The sequence below is a fragment of the Typha angustifolia genome, chromosome 2 (genome assembly GCF_048772165.1).
Source record: "Typha angustifolia cultivar Huaian chromosome 2, ASM4877216v1, whole genome shotgun sequence".
Classification (NCBI taxonomy): Eukaryota; Viridiplantae; Streptophyta; class Magnoliopsida; order Poales; family Typhaceae; genus Typha; species Typha angustifolia.
The window spans coordinates 10,059,141-10,078,353 of record NC_133240.1 but is presented as its reverse complement, the minus strand read 5'-3'; the positions used below and the strand labels follow the sequence as shown (position 1 = coordinate 10,078,353).

The window sequence follows — 19,213 nt, the reverse complement described above, 5'->3', positions numbered from 1 at the left end:
TTAGGTTCGTCTCATAGTCGTGCCGCTGAAAATTTCTTCTCGGAAGCTAGCTAGGATATATGACAAGTTGGGCGTACATTATATATTCTCCATCAATCCAGCTGCAGCTGTTTAATGGAATGTGTAGTTGAACGCTGACAGATGCTGATGAGAGAGATTCTCACGTTCTTCTCATTTATAGCGAAGGTAGGAAATTAAGTACTTGGAAGCAATCACATTTACATTAGTCGTCTTCCTTCACTGAACCACCACTGGCACATGGATCACAGTGCGTTAACTTTGTTAAGTTTTTTTAAGGCTTGGACTTGGACTCTCCACCAATCCACTTCACAAGATCATTAATTTTCTTTAACAATTTGTAGCTAGCTATGAAGGAAGATTCAACCAAATCCATCCGTTTCCAACTCTAACACGACAACGAAAATAAAGAGGCATCAAGCACTTCAGTCTCCAGAAGGTGCTATCTTGGACACCCATGCGCTCAACTGAATTGTAGTTCGATTCGACGCAGGCCTTAATTCCATATTCAACTGATGGTGGTCCAGCAACCAACACAACCAGCACCTTTATTTCTGACTTCTATAATCTATAAATCGTTCCGAGTAAAATCTCGAGGCAAACGTGATTATTTCTCTTTCTAATCGGTTGATTTAAGTCTAATCGAATCTTATCACGTGAAACAACACTAAAAAAGAAAAACCGTCACCGTCTATTACAATCCAAATAATTTCTGAGAGGGCTAAAAGGTTATTTTAGGATACAAAGCCTAGCAAAACTAATTCTAAGATGATATATGCTGAGACAAAGAAACCAAATAAAAAGGAATACTTTCAAGCAAAATACCAGGGAATATTCTGCTCCCGGATGCTAAGGAAGTGATAATGGATGGTTATAACTATTAGCTGGTTGAAAATGAAAAATGAGGGGCGTATCTTTAGTGTACTCTATAAGCAGTCAGTAGATCGATCGCAGCAATCTGGATTTTCCTACCTTGTTCACACTCAAATTTACCCACAAAATGAAAAGTCGAATTTATCCTGGTCGAGACTGCACAAGAAATCGAAAAGAGCGAAAATAAATAAATTAAACAGTTATCGGTACAGAGGAACAGGTAGTATAATTGGGGTGCCGATTCGCAAACCATTAACTTCATCTCTCACTCTCCCCTATCCGTCTTCCCAAGCGCGAGGCTTCTTCTCCTGCCCACTTCCGAAGAGTTCGCCCTTCTCCTCCGATTCCTTCGTGGTGAGGATCTTGCGACATCTCTTGGGTTTCTCATCTCAGCTCAATTCAACTCACTCTTCCTCTTTTCCTGCTTCCGACGTTTCTCTCCGACACATTCGTTTTCGTGCAAAAATCTCCAGAAAATTTTGTGGTTTATTTTCCTGCTGGCTATTTTGAATATCCGTCGGCAGTGGAGTAGTTCGTAAATTTGATGAGAGGGCGGCTCTTAAAATTCTAGTCAAGTCTTTTATTGGATTCTGAACTATTAAGAAATGTTCTCCTCCGATACTTGTTGATCCGCCGGCTTTCTAAGAATATTCTCGATCTTTTCATATATATATATATATATATATATTCATACCCCTTTTAAAAAAACCCTGTTTCAAAAACGAATTTATGAGTCACTTATCAGTTTATCTACTGTGCTATGTTCCTCCGATTTGTGGCTGTGGCAACTCCGACGGCTTTAAATTGGTCCTTGTGTCTTTCATAACTAAAGACGAGAGGGAGGGAGAGAGAGGAAGAGGACCGAGCTCTGAAACTTTGGTTGTTGATCGTCTTTGTGCTGTAGAACCGGAAGAGGTGTTGAGATGGCCGCTGGAATGGTTCCAGCTTCTTTTCCTGGTCTAAAGACTCGGGATTGCAGCTTGAGCTTCGCAAAGAGCGTGGATTTCACAAAAGTTTCTTGTGCTCCTGGTCCACGGAGGATCAAGTCGCCAAGTACCAAGGTTTCTGCGATTAGAAATTCAAATCCTGGTTCCGATACCGTTGAACTGCAGCCGGCATCCAGTGGAAGCCCTCTCTTAGGTATAATCCCGACTTAGGGCTGTCAAGCCCTGCTTGTGCATTTTTACCTTACATTACTAGGTGCATGGGTGTTTTCCTTTTCGAATCATAACCCATGTATTTTTATTTTTGACTGCCCATTAATTTTAAAGTCATGCAATATAGATGACTTAAATCATTTAATAGAAATTTGGACTAGAATCTCTATTTGCATTTCAACAATAAGTTTCAGCATTTGACTTGAGCTATAATTATTTGTATGTAGTCCCTAGACAGAAGTACTGTGAATCAATACACAGGACGGTAAGGAGAAAAACTCGGACTGTGATGGTAGGAAATGTGGCCCTTGGTAGCGAGCATCCTATTCGAATCCAGACGATGACCACTTCTGATACCAAGGATGTTGTTAAAACTGTTGAAGAGGTCTTATCACTTCCCTAATCATGCTTTTCTTTATCTTCATGTGAAATAAGTAATGAAAGTTATATCTATGTTATATTCATCCTGCATCTGCAGTCAGTCACTAATGAAATTGCAGCACTTCGGTTTATTGATCAATAATAGCAGTTTGTGTACATATTATTTTGTTGGCAGGTAATGCGAATAGCTGACAAGGGTGCTGATTTGGTTCGAATAACAGTCCAGGGAAAGAGAGAAGCAGATGCTTGTTTTGATATTAAGAACAGTCTTGTGCAGAAGAAGTAAGTCTTTCGTTTCTTGTTCTTTGGGGAAAGTTCGGAGACATTTATATTTTGTCCAACACTCTTTTATTTCTTTTAATCCAGCTATAATATTCCTCTTGTGGCCGATATCCATTTTGCTCCCTCAGTTGCGTTGAGAGTGGCTGAATGCTTCAACAAGATTCGAGTTAATCCGGGAAATTTTGGTTTGTATGCATTAATACTTTTCTTCAGTAAAGCCTGCAGATGCTTTAAGACTGACTATAAATTTGGGAGTTAGTTTTAACTTCCAGTGATCACTTTTGCTTGTAGCTGATAGGAGGGCACAATTTGAGAAGTTAGATTACACTGAAGAAGATTATCAGAAAGAGCTTGAGCATATTGAACAGGTCAGAAATCTTAACTTCAACTTGGTTGTCGTTTCAAATTAGGCTAGCCAACTAACAGGCGTTATTTCGTCGGTGTACATGTGTAAGCCTCTTTATTATCTGCAAACTACACCTGTCCTGCTTATGGAATCCTGTATTTTTATATGTAGAGTTGAAATTTGTATTTATAAATGTGGCTTAATCCTTTTGAGAATCCAAGAAAACCTCTACCATTATCCTGTACAGAACACTCTAGTTTTGTGCTTTTGCCTATATTGCAACAGTAATGCACATATGCTTATTTTATACTTGCAACAGGCTGCGGCAAGCCGAGGTGCCTGATAACTGCCCGTTATTAGGATCTTCCTTTTTCTGCATTTGTCCAAGTCTATGTAGTCAAGAATTTAATCTATCAATGTTCCTTCTCATCATGCCAGGTTTTCTCTCCATTAGTTGAGAAATGCAAGAAATATGACCGAGCAATGCGTATTGGTACAAATCATGGAAGTCTTTCTGATCGTATAATGAGTTATTATGGAGATTCTCCAAGGGGAATGGTAATAATTTTTCTCTTCCCCAATATTCTTTTTGTCCATAGAAATGAACTTATGAATTTCAGGTGCTCTGATCTTTGAGCAGGTTGAGTCTGCATTTGAGTTTGCTAGGATTTGTAGAAAGTTGGACTTCCATAATTTTGTCTTCTCAATGAAAGCAAGCAACCCAGTAATTATGGTACAAGCATATAGATTGCTTGTTGCAGAAATGTATGTTCAGGGATGGGATTATCCTCTGCACTTGGGAGTTACTGAAGCTGGAGAAGGTGAAGATGGGCGGATGAAGTCTGCAATAGGCATCGGAACTCTACTTCAGGTACATGCCTTTTTCCTGACCAGCTTTTCTAGAGTCTCTGCATGTTTCTCTATTCCTTATGTTTGAAGAGAAAGAAACTGTTATCAAGCAGCAAAATTTTGATGAACTGGTAAGTCAAACTTGATAAACCAGTTGTAATCGAAGGATCTATAAGTTGCTTATATGCTTGTTATATTGTTTTGATTCTCTAGCTGGAATCCATGAAATCTATGGTCCTGGTCATGCTATGTGCTCTGGGATCTAGATTCCTGGGTGTCACTGCAGCTGTGAAACTTTTTAATATTTCTTTGGATATTCCTAAGCACTGTTCCCATTTATAGATTTGCAAACTTACCCATGTATCCTTGAAGTTACAAAATAACACAACATCCAGCATGTCCAATACCATAAGAGTAACCAGAGTGTCTTCATTATGTTTACCAAGAATTGGAAATGAGACACTTATTATGGAAAAAACTAAATACATATTGTTTCTTCAAAGTTGTCCAGTACTTTTTCTTCTTCAACCCCAACATGTTAGTGCAAGACAATGATAACAGAATGTAGGTTGAATGCAAACTTGCTAGCAAGGAGAGATAGGTAAACACGTTGTGTAGGTAGATCTTTCCACCTATCCTGGCCAACAAGAGGCTCATTTAAGAAAAGAGGAGGAGAAAAATAAAAGGATATGTTTATGTACGTTGAAATTTCACAAAGTAGTTGACATTTGTGTAGATTATATATTCATTTAATTTGAATCAGTATTTCAAAGGAAGAGGCTAACTCTCTGTATTCTCTAAGAACGAAGTCCCTTATAAAACAAACTTAAAACACCTATTCCATACAGGATGGCTTGGGTGATACAATCCGGGTGTCCCTCACAGAACCGCCAGAAGAAGAGATTGATCCCTGCAGAAGACTGGCTAACCTTGGCATGCAAGCTGCACATCTTCAAAAGGGGGTGGTAAGGTTCTTTTCTGTCAGGTTTTTGTGCTTTTCCATAAGCTGCAAATTACTGTTATAAGAATATGGTCCATATTATTGCTAAATTAGCTCCTTTTCAGTTAGTTCCGATTCTTATATCTGTCTTCTACCTATCTTTGGTAGGTTCCTTTTGAAGAGAAAAATAGGCGTTATTTTGATTTCCAGAGGCGAAGTGGTCAATTGCCAGTTCAAAAGGAGGTTAGTCATCATGATGTTCATTCGAATAATATAATGTAAAAAATTTCAATTTCCTCCCCTTTTTTGACAGGGTGAAGAGGTGGACTACCGAGGTGTCCTGCATCGTGATGGGTCTGTTCTGATGTCAGTTTCCTTGGATAAATTAAAGGTAGATTATGGTGTGATATGGCTCAGTGTCTATATATATGGCTGCATTTTTTTTCCTTTACTGTTGTTACATATAAATGTGACACTAGTTATAACAATGTCTACTTATGCCAATGAAATGGAATGAATCATGGCTAGTTCAACCATACTCCCTGCTTGTCAAGTTCAAATTACAGATACTGTTACCCTTAAGGATTCTGGGTGCATACGTTTGTCTCTAGCTTTTTGTGATGCTTTTTGCCTTTCTGGAACCGAATAATCATATCTTATTGCTAGCTCTAGATATTGACTTCTCTATTGTTGTAAAGTATAGACTTATTTGGTTGTCCCTTCTTAATATACCAATGCTTCTTTTCTTTTTCAGACACCGGAACTTTTATATAAGTCCCTGGCAGCAAAACTTGTAGTTGGCATGCCTTTCAAGGTTTGTGCTTCACCCTTGCTCCAAATATGTGACTACATATTTTGGTCCATGTTGAAATATATAATGCTTTACAATTTTGATGTGGAATTCAGGATCTAGCAACTGTAGACTCTATTCTCCTACGAGAACTTCCACCAGTTGAAGATGTTGATGCTGTGAGAACTCTATCTCTTTTCTCTAACTGATAGAAGGGAAAATTCATGTTCTGATTTCATTACTTCCCATGAATATTGATATCTGTGCTTCATAAGCACATCCTTTCTGCATATAATATTAGTGCGATTGTAATTCTTGACTCTGATATACAATTCTTCACTTATCCAGAGGTTGGCTATCAAAAGATTGGTCGACATAAGTGTGGGTATATTGACTCCCTTATCAGAGCAATTGACCAAGCCACTACCTTATGCAATTGTCCTTGTCAATCTCACGGAACTTCAAACTGGTGCATACAAACTTCTGCCAGAAGGTATTGTTTTAATGTTAGATTTGTTCTCATCATTTTGAGTAGTTAATTGTTTTGCCAGAAGGTATCGATTCGATTATATGGCATCAGAAAAAGTTATTCTTGAATAGCTTTTACTTTTACTTTTTAGGCACTAGGCTTGCTGTGACCGTGCGTGGAGATGAACCCTACGAGGAGCTAGAAATCCTGAAAAATGTTGATGATGTTACAATGTTGCTACATAGTCTTCCATATGGTGAAGAAAAAATTAGCAGGGTGCACGCTGCAAGGAGGTATATAGCTGACTTTAGAGTCACTATTTAGAGTAGTTATCGCATTGTCATCAAATGTAATGCTCCACTGCTGATTTCAACTGTTCTTGGCCTTTGACATAAGTTCTGCTTTCAAAATTTTCAATTTCTCCTGCTTGGTATAGACTTAAAATGAATAGATGATCTTTTTCTCATTCGTTGCATGGTGATGCAGGCTATTTGAATTTTTAGAAGACAGTGCTCTTAAGTTTCCGGTAATCCATCATGTACAATTTCCTGAAGGGACCCATAGGTAACTCCGGTACTCTAATGTGCATACCTGACCATACTGGTTGCTTGCTTATACTAGTCCTGACAATTCACAGAGATGATCTTGTAATCGGTGCTGGGAGCCATGCTGGTGCTCTTCTAGTCGACGGCCTTGGGGATGGTGTACTGCTCGAGGCTTCTGATCATGATTTTGATTTCTTGAGGAACACATCTTTTAATTTACTCCAAGGTTGCAGAATGCGCAACACAAAAACCGTAAGCTTTTGATGTTTGACTGAGTTGTAAATTTGTAATTGTTCTTACTGCTGAACTTCATCTCTAATTGGAACCGAACCATCCGTCATGTAAAATTTCTACAGGAGTACGTCTCATGCCCATCTTGTGGCCGTACACTCTTTGATCTTCAGGAAATTAGTGCTCAAATCAGAGAAAAGACATCCCATTTGCCTGGTGTTTCAGTAATTCTCAAACCCTCATCAGAAGTACTTTGTTTAAGACTAGTCTGGTTCTCTTTGTGCATGTTAACAATCTCCTTCTTTTATGGCAGATTGCAATTATGGGTTGCATTGTGAATGGGCCAGGAGAAATGGCTGATGCAGATTTTGGATATGTTGGCGGTGCTCCAGGAAAGATTGACCTTTATGTGGGAAAGGTAACTTCTACAGAAATGATAATTCTTTATAAATTTTTTTCTGAGCAGCTCAATTTGATATATGCATCTATGCTGAATGACGGGACTTTTCAAGATACCGTCACTTAAAAAATGATGTTTTCAAGAGTTTCTAACTTATTTCCATGTTTATCGTTGTCAAACTGCAAACTGAGGTTAGAAAAGATAATAGTAATATGATTAGTATGATATCAACTGATTAAAGTAGTGGAATCCTTAATTCTCGAGTTCAATTAAAATTTCCTTTGGACAAAATGATTCCTATTAATAGGTTCTCAAGTTATTAAATGTCATTAACACCGCACCATCTTATGGATAATTATTCAACCGCAGTAGCAGTGTATCTTTAGGATATATTAACATGAATCTTATAGGATTCTTAACCCTTCCGAAGTTATATTTTCCATTGATTGAACTTTCCGGAGTTCAGTGTGGTTGTTGTGGTACTGGTAACTTTTAGCAAGACTTGAGAAATAATTTCCATGCAACAGAATGTGGTGAAGCGGGGTATTGCAATGGAGCATGCTACTGATGCTTTAATTCAGCTTATAAAGGACCATGGCCGTTGGGTAGACCCGCCTGCTGAAGAGTAGATTAGGTAAATGGAAAGCTTATATGATGTACTCCTTGTAAAAACATTATTTTGGATGTCCCCATCCGTATGTCATGGAGACTAAATTGTAAGATTATAATGACATGATATTCCAAAAGGGAAGTTCATCAAGGAAGAATTATTGTACTCTTTGCTTGGATGGTGAGCGTCAGTTTCCTCACACCAGAATAGTCGTTATTTTTCCTTTCTGGATGTTGAGAAGATAAAAGTCGATCACTCACTATGTGACATGAAGCGGTGGAATGATGACAAAAGTTATTTGATCATCTTGTTTAGCTTGAGAAAAGAACGATTTCATAGAGCAACAGCGGATTTAGGGAACTTTTATTTAATTGATCTGCTTGTAGTTTTATAACTAGCGCTGTAGTTGAAGAAGGGACGCAGGTCCATTTGAGGCTCTGGAGTTTGAAGGAGGAAGTTTGTTTAGAGAAATACTTGAGATGTTTTAAGAATGTACTCCAGCAAATCAATCACACATGAGAATAAAAATAAAGCACGATTTCAGGAAACCAAACTACTACATGCCTTTTATTGAAACACTGCTACTTGGTTACTGGACTTGCTGGAGGTCACCGGGAGATGGGATGCTATTCGCTATTGAAGGTTGCTGCCTCCTTCTCCTTGGGCCACTACGGCTGCCTGAGGCTGAGAGGCCCGAAGCCTGAGCCAGTCAAGGATCTCGCTGAAGACGAGCTCAACATTGTTGTCAGGCTCCCCCACCAGCTGGTGCCACATGCCCGGGTATATCCGGATGGTTTTGTCCTTGCTGGACGCTCGCTGGTAGAGCTCCTCCACGCAGGTGGGATCGCAGACAACGTCGTCCCCGCCGTGCACGATCAGCAGCGGCAGCGTCACCTGCTCGAACTTGGCCTGGACGTCGCGGCACACCCGCAGCAGCTCCAGTGCAGTGGCGGCGCGTGGCCTGGCCACCGTACGGCGGGGACTGGACAGGGCTAGCTTCCGCTTCCACTCCACCTTGAAGGAGAGGTCCGGGATGGATCCCCGAGTGAAGGCCACACGCCACGTGGGCGCCACCGCGGCGGCAAGCCAGAGCAGGTGCTCGAGGGGCCACGGCGGCTTGAATTTGGGGCTGATGCCGCACATGGCTCCGTTGAGCACCGCCCCGTCCCAACCCCGGTGGAGCCTGGCGTACTCGGGATCCCTCCCGCGCAGGTGGGTGAGCAGCGCGATGGCGCCGCCCAGCGACTCGGCGTAGAGGAAACAGGGCAGCGACGCCGGGTAATCGGAGCGGAAGGCGTCGAAGAAGGCAACGCAGTCATCGACGACGGGCTCAATGTCGGGGATGTGGGTGTTGAGACCCTCGGAGAAGCCGTGGCCCCGGTGATCGAGGGCGCCTACCGCGAACCCCGCCTTGGCGAAGTGGACCGCCGTCAGCTGGACTGTCCAGCTGGACTCCCCCGTGAAGCCATGGATGACGCCGATGGTGCCAACGATCTCCACTGGGGGTAGGGGGACCCATCGCTGGGTGAAGATGCGGAGGCCGTCCGGGTTGACGAAAGAGGAGGAGGAGTGGGAGATGGAGTGACGCGCGTAGAACTCCGATGCGCTCAGCCGCCCGAAGGGGCCATGCTCGTCCGCTTCCGCCACCGGATGCACCATTATTTCCGTCTGTTTCTTTTTCTCGCGAAAACGAGATCCTGTAATAGAGAATGCTCTAGGGATTTTGATTCCAGGGGAACAGGAAGAGGCTAGGGGATGGGTAGCGATTGAGTAGTTGGGGGAGGAGGCGGGGGAGTAAATAAGTCGAAAGCGATGGGTTTACCTGATTGGATGAGATTCGTGCAATAGATACGGCTCCTATCGAGAGAGTTGGATATGTTCGCTTGCTTACGTGTCACCTCAGTCATTAATTGGGCTATAAATGCCGCGGAGACCCAAGGCGCCGGTGGGACCATTCACCCACCCGATCTACCTAGTTCCAATCTTCCTTCTTTATTACCCTCCACAATCCCGCGTCTCAATAGTCAATACATGGTTGTAAATGTGATCGCAGGTATCGACCGACGGCATTCCTCAAGTGAGTTTCTCTAATATATAGTGCAAAACTATTGAATTAGTTTTGTATTCCCTTTCTGAGTGGCATTGAATTACCAGGGACTTCAGTAATAGAATAGAACAATTAATATGTACTACTTAACTAGGTAGGTATAGCAAGGTGATGGTTCCCTGGCTTGGCATGGAAGACCACGCTATAGCTGTGTCGGCGCGTCACGAGAAACTCTGATAATTGATCAGTCGTTTGTTCACTTCCTCTGGTTCTTAGATGCGAACCGGAGGACCAAATAGAAAAGTATACGATAGAATACGGCCCAACCCATCAGGTAGAGCACCATCTTCCACTTATCAGCTTCCTTGAGGCTAATGGACATCTGCTGTAGGATGTCCTCTCCGGTGATAGGTTTCGGATCGTGGGCGAAGTGGTGGTTGGTCTGGAACTCATTCATGAGCAGGCCCTCGTACGGGTACTTCATGGTGGAGATGGTATTCATCCATTTCCAACCAAGCGGGATGCTGTGACTGCTGAGGAAGTAACCGCAGAACAAGAAGAAGAGGGCGGTGAAAGCGATGACGGCTGCGTAGCCGAGGATAAAGTTGGGCACGACAGAACTGACGAAGACGACGAAGGAGTTGGTGGAGATTAGCGAGACATAGAGCATGACGACAAAGTACAGGAAGCTGCCACGGAGACCGAGGGCAAACCAGACGATGACCGCGTAGGTGAGGGCCTGGAGGAGGAGGAAGGGAAGATAGGTAATGAGACCTGAAATGGCGTAGGAGGATGCGCGATAGGCGTTGTGGGAGGTCTCGCGGACGAAGATGAAGCGCTCTTGGATGAAGGCAGGGACGGCGTCGTTGGAGGAGAAGAAGAAGAGGCAGACGGTGAAGATGAAAAAACTGAGGCGGTTGGTGACGCCCTGGAGGTTATCCTTGGGCTTTAAGAACATGGTGGCCATCATGAGGCCCATGATAGTGAGCACCATCTGCCGGGAAAGAAACAGCTCCGGGGTGCGCCAGATGTTGGTGAAGTTGCGACGCATCAGCATCATCACCTCCCCAACGTATGAGTTAGCGAACTTGGGCCCCATATCAATCCTACTCACGAGGCGCCCAGTGCCCCCGCCTCTCCGCACGTTCGGTGTCAGGTAGTCGTCCTCGTTCACGGTGTAGTCGCTACTGTGGGGGGTCGGCGTGCTCGAAAATATCTCCTGCGAGTATGTGTAGTAGCCGGGGGACAGGCTGCATGCAGGTGCAGTTATAAATTGTGGGCATCATAATTAAGCTCTTATTATTTGTTATATATATATATATATATATATATATATTAGACTTACCTTGGAGGATTCTGTGATTTCCTATTATTCCTCTTCTGCCGCGAGGGTGTCAACCTGAGCGATTCTATGATGCCGCTCTGGCTGCCGCTCCATGGGGACTTGGACGTACTCCTTAGGCTATGGTTGAACTCATCTGCCCCGCCACGACGATGATCATGCCTCCTGCCTTCTGACACCGGCGTTGGTGGGACGGTCGAGACAAGGGAGTGGTCATCGTTGGAGATGCGTGGCGGCTTCATCCCCGTGACGCAGAAGTCGGCTAGTGCCTCGACACCGACCTCGGATTGGTCGTACTCCTGGATGACGTCAAGGAGGTGCTCGAGGGAGTTCTCGCCCTTGGGGACTTTGCGGCCCATGCGTCCGAGATGGGCGCCCACGTCCTTGGGGGAGCCGACGAACATGAGCTGGCCGCGGGCGAGGATGATAAGGTGATCGAGCAGCATCTGGATGCGGTAGGTGGGTTGGTGAATGGTCAGGATCACGGTGCTACCGGAGCGCGCGATGTGGTGCACCTTCTCGATCACGCTATGGGCACTGGTCGAGTCCAGACCCGAGGTGGGCTCGTCCAGAAAGAGAAGAGCCGGCCCATGGATGATGTCGACCCCAATCGACACCCTCCGCCGCTCGCCGCCTGAGACGCCACGCGTGCCCTCGTCGCCGATGTAAGTGTTCCTCGATGACTGTGCGCGTAGTAATTGATAAATGTCCGCAGTTAGAGCTATCTAGTAATTATTCTCGGCCTCGGTTACTAATTAGTGTACATACATGGAGTAATTGAAGGGGAAAGTTTCCTCTCTTGACAAACTTTGATTGTTGGGTCAGTACGTACCGTCAAGCCGAGCTGGTCGATTAGCTTTTCGACCCTCTCCTTCTTGTCAGCATGGGGGATGGAACCGAGGCGGAAGTCCGCTGCGAACATGAGAGTCTCGTAGACAGTGAGCATGGGGAAGAGGCGATCGTCCTGCATGATGTAGGCGGAAGTGCGCTTGATAAGGGTAGGGCTCATCTCGGTGCCGTCGAGGGATACCCTCCCCTTGAGGCTGCCGCTGGCGATCCGACCGGCGAGCCCGTCCAGGAAGGTGGACTTGCCTGCGCCGCTGGGGCCCATCACCGCGGTGACGCAGGCTTTTGGGGCGTACCCCGTGATTTGGTGCAGCAGGTCCACCTCCTGCTTCGTCCACTCCCCATCCACCTTCTGCTCCTTGGTCACTGTGTACGTCAGCCCAGAGAACTCCAGCCCTCCCGAAAAGCTTTGGGGCTTTCCTATGGCGATCATCGTCTCACTTCGTGTGGTGGCCCTGTAGTTTTTAGCCATCATTAAGCGTACGCAGCCCCGTCTTTCGGTAGTCACCTTGGGTGTATCCAAATATGGTGGTGCGATATATGGAGGGGAGGAGGGGGTTACTTCCAATGCTGGGCTCGGAGGTACCTCAATTTCGGTCATTGAAGCGATCGTTCCTCTCTTTGTTTGGTTCGATAGGACGAGGCGAGGATCACTTAGTTTGAACCATCGGAGACGGTTTTGGCCTCTTTGATACACCAAACCAAGGACCAAGGTAGATGAGTTGTAAGTTGTAACACAAAATCCTGAATATATATATATATATATATATATATATATATAGTGGGTCTATAATCTCTCTTGAATTTTTATTAAAATTAAATGGAATAGGAATGATGCATGTATTTCTACCAACTTTCTGAGATGAGTTCTATAATGAAAGGCACACAGTTTTGACAGGAGCTCCGCTGTCATTTAGAAGTCCTTGGGCTGATATACCCCTAAGATCTGGCCCTACGTCCATCTCTTTATCCGATTGCCCCTTTCCTCTTCTCTCCTCGCGATCGTCGTTCCTCAGACTCGGCCTGTTGGGCTGGACCGACCCAGGCCAGACATACCCAATGAAAAATTGTTGCCGACTGACAACTTAAGCCTTCCTACGATTATTTTCGATCTTTCCTGCCGATATGTAGGATCTAGCATTCGGTGGCAATGGCATCTGGGTTTGTGTTCAAGAAAAGCAGTCTCCTATTGGAGTGAGTTCAATTAATAATCTGTTCACATATGGGAGGTTAGGACGCTTATGCCAATTAAGTAAGCTTCGTGAGAAAAAAAAAAGACTAGTTTTTGATTGGGAGCAACATTAGGAACACAGATGAAACATGCGGAGGATGAAAAAGGAAAAGGAGGAGAGAAATTAAGATTTAAAGACTAAGTCCCAGACAGCGAAACGTTACTGAGAGAGAACGACAGGGAACACAGAGGTAACACTCGACTAATTAATACTAGTAATTTTTTACTATCATAAAACTAGATCTAGTTCCAGCTGGTCCCTTGCCGGTACACCACCGCCGTCGCTTTTTTCGTGGGAGCTCAAAGCGTTAGCTTCTCTTTATTGCTTCAATGATGGTATGTCAAGCGTAGCGCACACCATAGAGAAAGAAAGCAAGAAGCATCACATGTGAGCGTTGCTGCGGAAGGAACCCAGCGCTTTGATGGCCCCTGCTCTCAGCACATACTGATGATAAGCTGCAGCAATTGCGGCGCCGATGAAGGGTCCAACCCAGAAGATCCACTGCGGCCAGCAGAATCGAACATCAAGTTCCAACTCTATACAGATATATAATAAGCTAAAAACAGAGAGGCAATGAAGCTTAATCCTTCAAAATTTACTATTATATTTATACTAGCCAAGCCTGGTCTGATTTCTACTAGCCAAGTATGGGGTAGAAGAATCTTTACAGATTCGGTGGCACGAAAGCGCCACGTGACGCATCCAGATATCAAGATGCTGGTTGGGTAGAGGACCTATCTCTCTCACATGCAGTGCAGATGCAGTAAGCACTAATCACCGAAAGCATCGGCCTGGGGATCAGTGGAGACAGAGTGAGGGGAGCAAAAGGAAAACTTTTTGCCTGCTTTCCGTACTCAGACTCGACCAAGTGCGCAGTATCCAAAAGACCAAAATCATTATCTCGAGGGTTTCTTTTATTTTAATGAAAATGAACAGTTCAGATGAACTGTTTACGTTATTTGGATCACAATGAAGTCAGATTAATCAAGAAGAATAAAATCTTTAAATGACTGACGCATATTTCTAGATTCATTATTATCTCGAGAGTTGATTATATGGCAAATGCTTTTTAGATTTCTAATTAACACTATACGCCACACAAAAAATTGCCAGACATAAAAAAGATTTAAGTTGATAACTCGTTGTCTCCCTCAGTTTATCAATTAGAGTATCTCTCTGTTAATCTTTTTGTAAAGAAGTAGGTACGCAATAGCCTCGGGAAAGTTTGAAATGCCCAATAGAGCTTACTGATGGAAAAGATACCGAATTTCTCACTATGCTGACTATACATATATATATATAGGGATAGTCTAGTTTAAATTGATTATAAATTTAAAATTATGGTTAGTTGGTGATACCTGATCATCCCAAGCCTTGTCCTGGTTGTAGATGACAGCAGCGCCGAAGCTCCTAGCAGGGTTGATACCGGTGCCTGTGATGGGAATTGTAGCCAGATGGACCATGAATACTGCAAATCCTATAGGAAGTGGCGCCAATACCTGTAAAAGAATAGCAGTAATTAATTTGAAGTGATGACGAGCTATAGCCACTGTACTGATCGTGGTAATACAACTGATGAATCGATGTTGGGATCGATCGAGCAGATCTATATATAGGGGTTAATCTGTTATTAGTACTTACCGGGACGTGAGAATCACGGGCGCTGCGCTTGGGGTCGGTGGCAGAGAAGACGGTGTAGACGAGGACGAAGGTGCCGATGATCTCGGCACCGAGTCCCGTCCCTTTGGAATAGCCAGGGCTTAGCTCGTTGGCGCCACCACCGTATCGGACGTAGTAGGCCTTCTGGAAACTCTTGACGAGGCCCACCCCGCAGATGGCGCCCAGGCACTGTGCGATCATATACAGCAGAGCCCGCACCAGCGACACTTTCCGCGCCAGGAATAACCCGAACGTCACCGCTGGGTTTATGTGACCCCCTGCGCGTGCACATATTCCTTTATACATACATATTCCTTTTCAATATTAGCTACAAGGATAACCTAAGTACGTACCTGAGATCCCGGCGGTGCAGTAGACGAGGATGAAGATCATGCCGCCGAAGGCCCAGGCGATGCCGAGGATGCCGACACCGCTGCATGCCGCGTCTGCATCTCCAGCGGCTGGGTCTGACTGGTGTTTGTAGCCGATGACTGTGGCTACCGTGATGTAAAGAAAGAGGAGGGTTGCGATGAATTCCGCGATCACTGCCCGGTAGAAGGCCCACTTGCCCAGCTCCTCCACGTCGATGAGTGGAGCCGGTGGTGGATCCGTGTAGTCCTTCGCCGATTCCATTTCTGAAACTAAAAATAGATACTCTAGAATAGATCAGGCACTACAAGAGGAAGGAGGGCAAATATACGTTTTACAAAGGCAGCGTGTGTCTCGTGCTGTGTGGGAAAGTAAGAAAGAAAGATGAAGTATTTATTATGGTGCAAGGGAGTTTGAGGCTGTTGCTGTATGAAAGAAAGAAAAATAAATGATGAGGTGTATTTTGGATTTTAATTTGCCGCCCCGAACCGACTAATCCCCAATCATTTCTCGTTTCCAGTAAACCCGGTCCCACTCGACGCTACCCGTCAACCTTCCGTATTCATCACCTAACAATTGCCCCTTTTTCACCTCACCCTGTTTCTTTTCCTCTGCGCCAACGTCACTTGGATGGAGCTAATTTACGGAGTTGTTAGGAATCTATAGTTTCCCCTATTCAGATGGTACGAGCACTTTTACTAGCAAGCGTATGATAGGAGGAACGGGCGTAATCAAAACATATGGGGCAGCATGACTAGGAAATGTAACTATCGAGACAGCTAAATCACTTGTTGAGGATATGTCTTAAGACGACATAACCCCAAAATTGCTAGCGGTTGAAGAAGATATATAGGGACCTTGCCTTTCTAGAGAATGCATGCAGATGGAGCAGCCATTGGCTAAGCTACTCGAATGGTTCGAGGTATTGGTATCGAGAATCTTATCGTGGAATGCATGATCTCTGCTAGATTGCCATAGAGAAAAGGACAAAAGTACTCTCTTGCGGAAGATGGCGCACATGAAGTCGCACGCCACGCCCTCCACTACTCGGAAGGAAATCTTTTTGTTGAGTTGGATTGGGTTAAGGGCTGAGCAACTGAGCAGAGAGTCTAAATGCAAGTGGGGCCAGCCGCAAGTGGGGCAGGACTTGCCGCTGTTACATGAAGAAGATAGTCGCATGGCGGAATAAAGAAAGAATGACTTTATTTATTGGCTAGTGAAAAAAAAAATATGAAGACATGGCATCCTGGGCCCCCACCACCGGAATTCCGGTTAATAAGGCCACCGAGAAAGGTTGTGGCGGAGGTGGACGCAGCAGTCAACTTTTTGATATATATATATATATCATGTGGAGGATGGAGGATGGAGTTGCAGAGAACGACAACCCGTTTCAGCAGTCGGCAACCGACCAGTCACCATGACCTCATTCACCGGTTATACTACTGTTTGTCATATTTCTTTTTGAATGCATTACATGTGACTTAAAATAAAGCAATTAAATTGACCCGTACATGGAATGAAGGGGAAAGGTAGATATTATAAAAATAAATAAAATTAGAAATAAAAAAACGAATTAGAAATATAGTTAGCGGCGCGGCAGCCCAATGCTAATTCTCCCACGAGCCACGGGACGGGGTTGCTCTTCTCGGGATTCAGTCTGAATTCTTGGACCAATTTTTTGGCCCATGATGAGAAGAGCCTAATAGCCTGCCCGTGTTAGGCCAGCCTATGGCCTCGCTGAATACACACCCTCTAATCTCATCTGGGCCATCAAGCCAATCTCGGTAGGTGCTGAGTGCTGAGTATGGGAGGAGTAGGAACTCTGGGGGAGGACACGGTCACGGATACACATCCTCACTCCTCAGTGGAGAAGATCGCATCTAGCTATTCTCTTCCAAAATTTCCTCTGCTTCAATTTCTCATTTGATTTGGGTGTTTCGATGAGTGATTAAAGTGGTCTGTGGAGATCCCATAGGGCGTGGATGGCTCCGAGGAGACGAACCCTCCTCGCGGGTTTCCTCTTGGCGTTATTCTTCGGAATCGCCGCCTATCTCCGTATCTGGGCGATCGACTCCTCCTTCACTGCCGACGATAGAGAGATCATGAGGTTTGTCTTCCGCTCTTTGTCCCAGCGATCACAGTCTCATCTCGTCTCGTCCATCTGTTCTATTTCTTTCCATTGACTTCCGATTGAAAAGATTTCCCTCTTGTCTTTTCCTGTTGTCTATGGTTCGTTCACCTTCTCAGGTTAAAATTTAGTTGCGATTATGTCTTAACTTTGATAAGGAAACCTGAGATTCTGAACTTTATCTGTGTCCTCTGCATCGTCGTCATACTAATTCGACGCAAATCAAGATCAAGAAAGGCGTACTGCTTCTGCTACAATCCTTTTATTATCTGGCCGATCCATCAGTGAAAGATATGAACCATCTTGGAATATTTATACTGAAAAGTACCTTTGTGAGAAAGAAGATGTGAACAAGTTATTAATCATTCATTTCGTTTAGATCTGAATCCAGTGGAGAAGATTGAAGATAACATCACTAATTATTTTGCATGAAGACGTGTAGACCATTACTAACCCTTTGTCGACATGAATATGAATAGTCCTCTCTCTTTGTCAGAGAGACCTCCTGTGTGTTGTCTACATATTGTTTCTTCCATTGTCAGAAAGTTAACAACATAATTATTTTAATCTTGTATATTGTACTGATGATGGACAATGTATTTACTAAGGACATAATTATATAGAGAGAAGGCTTGCTGACGGTATTTTAAGTATCTTGTTTTCGTTTGCTTTCACACTGCTTGGTTGAATCTACAAGTGATCTACCGTGTATGTTTAAAGTTTATTAGATGTTATGACTCTTTCTTTCACTGTTTTTCCCCTTTGTTTTTCTCTTGAGCTATTTGATTATCATGGGAGTGAATTGGTTCAGTAAAATTAATGAGCAGCTATACTGCAGTTCATAAGATACCCTTGTTTCTACATTATTGTGAATAGTGTTGCAGATGATCCTTTTCCTCATTTCTCTGGAGCACGGAAGAAGTTGTAATTAAGTTCAATTTTGGGTTGGAAACTTCTTTCTAGTTCATTAATCAAATATAGAGTTGACAGGCATCTTGCCTGATTTGTAGCCTTGCCATCATGTGGTGTTTATGTTCTGTGCAGGGGACAATTTGAGCGTGCCAATATGGAAGCAATGGATGAATCTGCTGAATGGAGGATGAAATATGACGGGGAAGTGGAAAGAAGTAGGCAAGTACAAGATGAGCTCTTAAAGGTACTAACTAGGTTTCTATCCACATACTTCTCATGCTTTATTTCACATGCAAGAAGGTCATATATCATGATATGTCAATCTGAGGCAACTTTTCCTTACTTTTGTTGTTGATGATGAGATTCTTGTTTACAGGCCAAGGCTTCTCTGGCAAGTGCAACTAGGAGATTCACCATGCTGCAAAAGGTGGTCATTGGAACTACACTCTTTTGAATATTTCATTGTTGGTTCCTTTTTGTTGAAGATGATTCCTCTTTGCAGGATAACCGCGATTTGCAGAAGCAGGTGGAATCCCTCAAAGAACAAATTAAAGAAAAGGAGCAGCATTGCAGCTGTAATCAATCGTCATCAGCACAGCTCCGATGAGCTATACAAATTACTCCTTAAAGAGAATCGTCTTTTATTGTACCACGAGAATTTCTTTACTGCTTTTGGGTGGATTGCCATAGTCATTCAAAGTTCACCTTGACTTCTGGTGTTGCTAATATCAACATAATCAAGTTCCTCTGCAGTGAAACATCCGATTAAAAGTGGTTATAGTTAGGA

The 19,213-nt window shown here is 43.9% G+C and overlaps 5 protein-coding genes across 6 annotated transcripts; 2 read left to right on the top strand and 3 right to left on the bottom strand.

Annotated features, from left to right (window-relative positions):
• The first annotated feature begins 1,086 nt into the window (after positions 1-1,086).
• Positions 1,087-8,056, top strand: LOC140768171 (4-hydroxy-3-methylbut-2-en-1-yl diphosphate synthase (ferredoxin), chloroplastic). Of its 2 annotated transcripts, none has more exons than XM_073108334.1 (20): positions 1,087-1,245; positions 1,796-2,031; positions 2,276-2,433; positions 2,605-2,711; positions 2,796-2,896; positions 3,003-3,079; positions 3,496-3,615; positions 3,698-3,928; positions 4,755-4,871; positions 5,015-5,089; positions 5,160-5,237; positions 5,601-5,660; positions 5,753-5,815; positions 5,985-6,129; positions 6,257-6,398; positions 6,592-6,669; positions 6,743-6,902; positions 7,007-7,105; positions 7,195-7,299; positions 7,809-8,056. In XM_073108334.1, exons 2-20 carry the CDS (start codon positions 1,815-1,817, stop codon positions 7,908-7,910), a joined length of 2,235 nt encoding a protein of 744 aa, XP_072964435.1. In that variant the 5' UTR covers positions 1,087-1,245; positions 1,796-1,814; the 3' UTR covers positions 7,911-8,056. The 2 variants fall into 2 exon arrangements, with proteins under 2 accessions (XP_072964435.1, XP_072964443.1); XM_073108342.1 differs by having other exon boundaries at positions 1,088-1,245; positions 1,724-2,031.
• A 351-nt stretch (positions 8,057-8,407) lies between these two features.
• LOC140768182 (caffeoylshikimate esterase-like) lies at positions 8,408-9,560 on the bottom strand. Its single transcript, XM_073108354.1, has one exon. The coding sequence runs from the start codon at positions 9,548-9,550 to the stop codon at positions 8,525-8,527; it is 1,026 nt and encodes a 341-aa protein (XP_072964455.1). The 5' UTR covers positions 9,551-9,560; the 3' UTR covers positions 8,408-8,524.
• A 618-nt stretch (positions 9,561-10,178) lies between these two features.
• LOC140768162 (ABC transporter G family member STR2-like) lies at positions 10,179-13,302 on the bottom strand. The gene is made up of 3 exons (XM_073108323.1): positions 12,113-13,302; positions 11,284-11,963; positions 10,179-11,188 (listed from the first exon to the last, which is right to left on the bottom strand). The coding sequence occupies exons 1-3, from the start codon at positions 12,725-12,727 to the stop codon at positions 10,195-10,197; spliced, it is 2,289 nt and encodes a 762-aa protein (XP_072964424.1). The 5' UTR covers positions 12,728-13,302; the 3' UTR covers positions 10,179-10,194.
• A 154-nt stretch (positions 13,303-13,456) lies between these two features.
• Positions 13,457-15,759, bottom strand: LOC140768190 (aquaporin PIP2-3). Its single transcript, XM_073108366.1, has 4 exons — positions 15,371-15,759; positions 15,000-15,295; positions 14,717-14,857; positions 13,457-13,859 (listed from the first exon to the last, which is right to left on the bottom strand). Exons 1-4 carry the CDS (start codon positions 15,648-15,650, stop codon positions 13,740-13,742), a joined length of 837 nt encoding a protein of 278 aa, XP_072964467.1. The 5' UTR covers positions 15,651-15,759; the 3' UTR covers positions 13,457-13,739.
• A 1,242-nt stretch (positions 15,760-17,001) lies between these two features.
• LOC140768205 (uncharacterized) lies at positions 17,002-19,210 on the top strand. The gene is made up of 4 exons (XM_073108385.1): positions 17,002-17,493; positions 18,559-18,670; positions 18,803-18,853; positions 18,929-19,210. The coding sequence occupies exons 1-4, from the start codon at positions 17,369-17,371 to the stop codon at positions 19,031-19,033; spliced, it is 393 nt and encodes a 130-aa protein (XP_072964486.1). The 5' UTR covers positions 17,002-17,368; the 3' UTR covers positions 19,034-19,210.
• Positions 19,211-19,213: the final 3 nt, after the last annotated feature.

Excerpts from the sequence above, each read along its gene's own strand:
- LOC140768171 (XM_073108334.1), top strand. The coding sequence starts at position 1,815 with ATGGCCGCTGGAATGGTTCCAGCTTCTTTTCCTGGTCTAAAGACTCGG. Across the intron at positions 3,929-4,754 it reads GCATCGGAACTCTACTTCAG|GATGGCTTGGGTGATACAAT; the intron begins GTACATGCCTTT and ends TATTCCATACAG. Across the intron at positions 5,661-5,752 it reads TAGTTGGCATGCCTTTCAAG|GATCTAGCAACTGTAGACTC; the intron begins GTTTGTGCTTCA and ends TGTGGAATTCAG.
- LOC140768182 (XM_073108354.1), bottom strand. The coding sequence starts at position 9,550 with ATGGTGCATCCGGTGGCGGAAGCGGACGAGCATGGCCCCTTCGGGCGG.
- LOC140768162 (XM_073108323.1), bottom strand. The coding sequence starts at position 12,727 with ATGACCGAAATTGAGGTACCTCCGAGCCCAGCATTGGAAGTAACCCCC. Across the intron at positions 11,964-12,112 it reads TCGACCAGCTCGGCTTGACG|TCATCGAGGAACACTTACAT; the intron begins GTACGTACTGAC and ends CTACGCGCACAG. Across the intron at positions 11,189-11,283 it reads AAATCACAGAATCCTCCAAG|CCTGTCCCCCGGCTACTACA; the intron begins GTAAGTCTAATA and ends ACCTGCATGCAG.
- LOC140768190 (XM_073108366.1), bottom strand. The coding sequence starts at position 15,650 with ATGGAATCGGCGAAGGACTACACGGATCCACCACCGGCTCCACTCATC. Across the intron at positions 14,858-14,999 it reads CCCGTGATTCTCACGTCCCG|GTATTGGCGCCACTTCCTAT; the intron begins GTAAGTACTAAT and ends ATTCTTTTACAG. Across the intron at positions 13,860-14,716 it reads ACAAGGCTTGGGATGATCAG|TGGATCTTCTGGGTTGGACC; the intron begins GTATCACCAACT and ends TGCTGGCCGCAG.
- LOC140768205 (XM_073108385.1), top strand. The coding sequence starts at position 17,369 with ATGGCTCCGAGGAGACGAACCCTCCTCGCGGGTTTCCTCTTGGCGTTA. Across the intron at positions 17,494-18,558 it reads GACGATAGAGAGATCATGAG|GGGACAATTTGAGCGTGCCA; the intron begins GTTTGTCTTCCG and ends TGTTCTGTGCAG. Across the intron at positions 18,671-18,802 it reads TACAAGATGAGCTCTTAAAG|GCCAAGGCTTCTCTGGCAAG; the intron begins GTACTAACTAGG and ends TCTTGTTTACAG.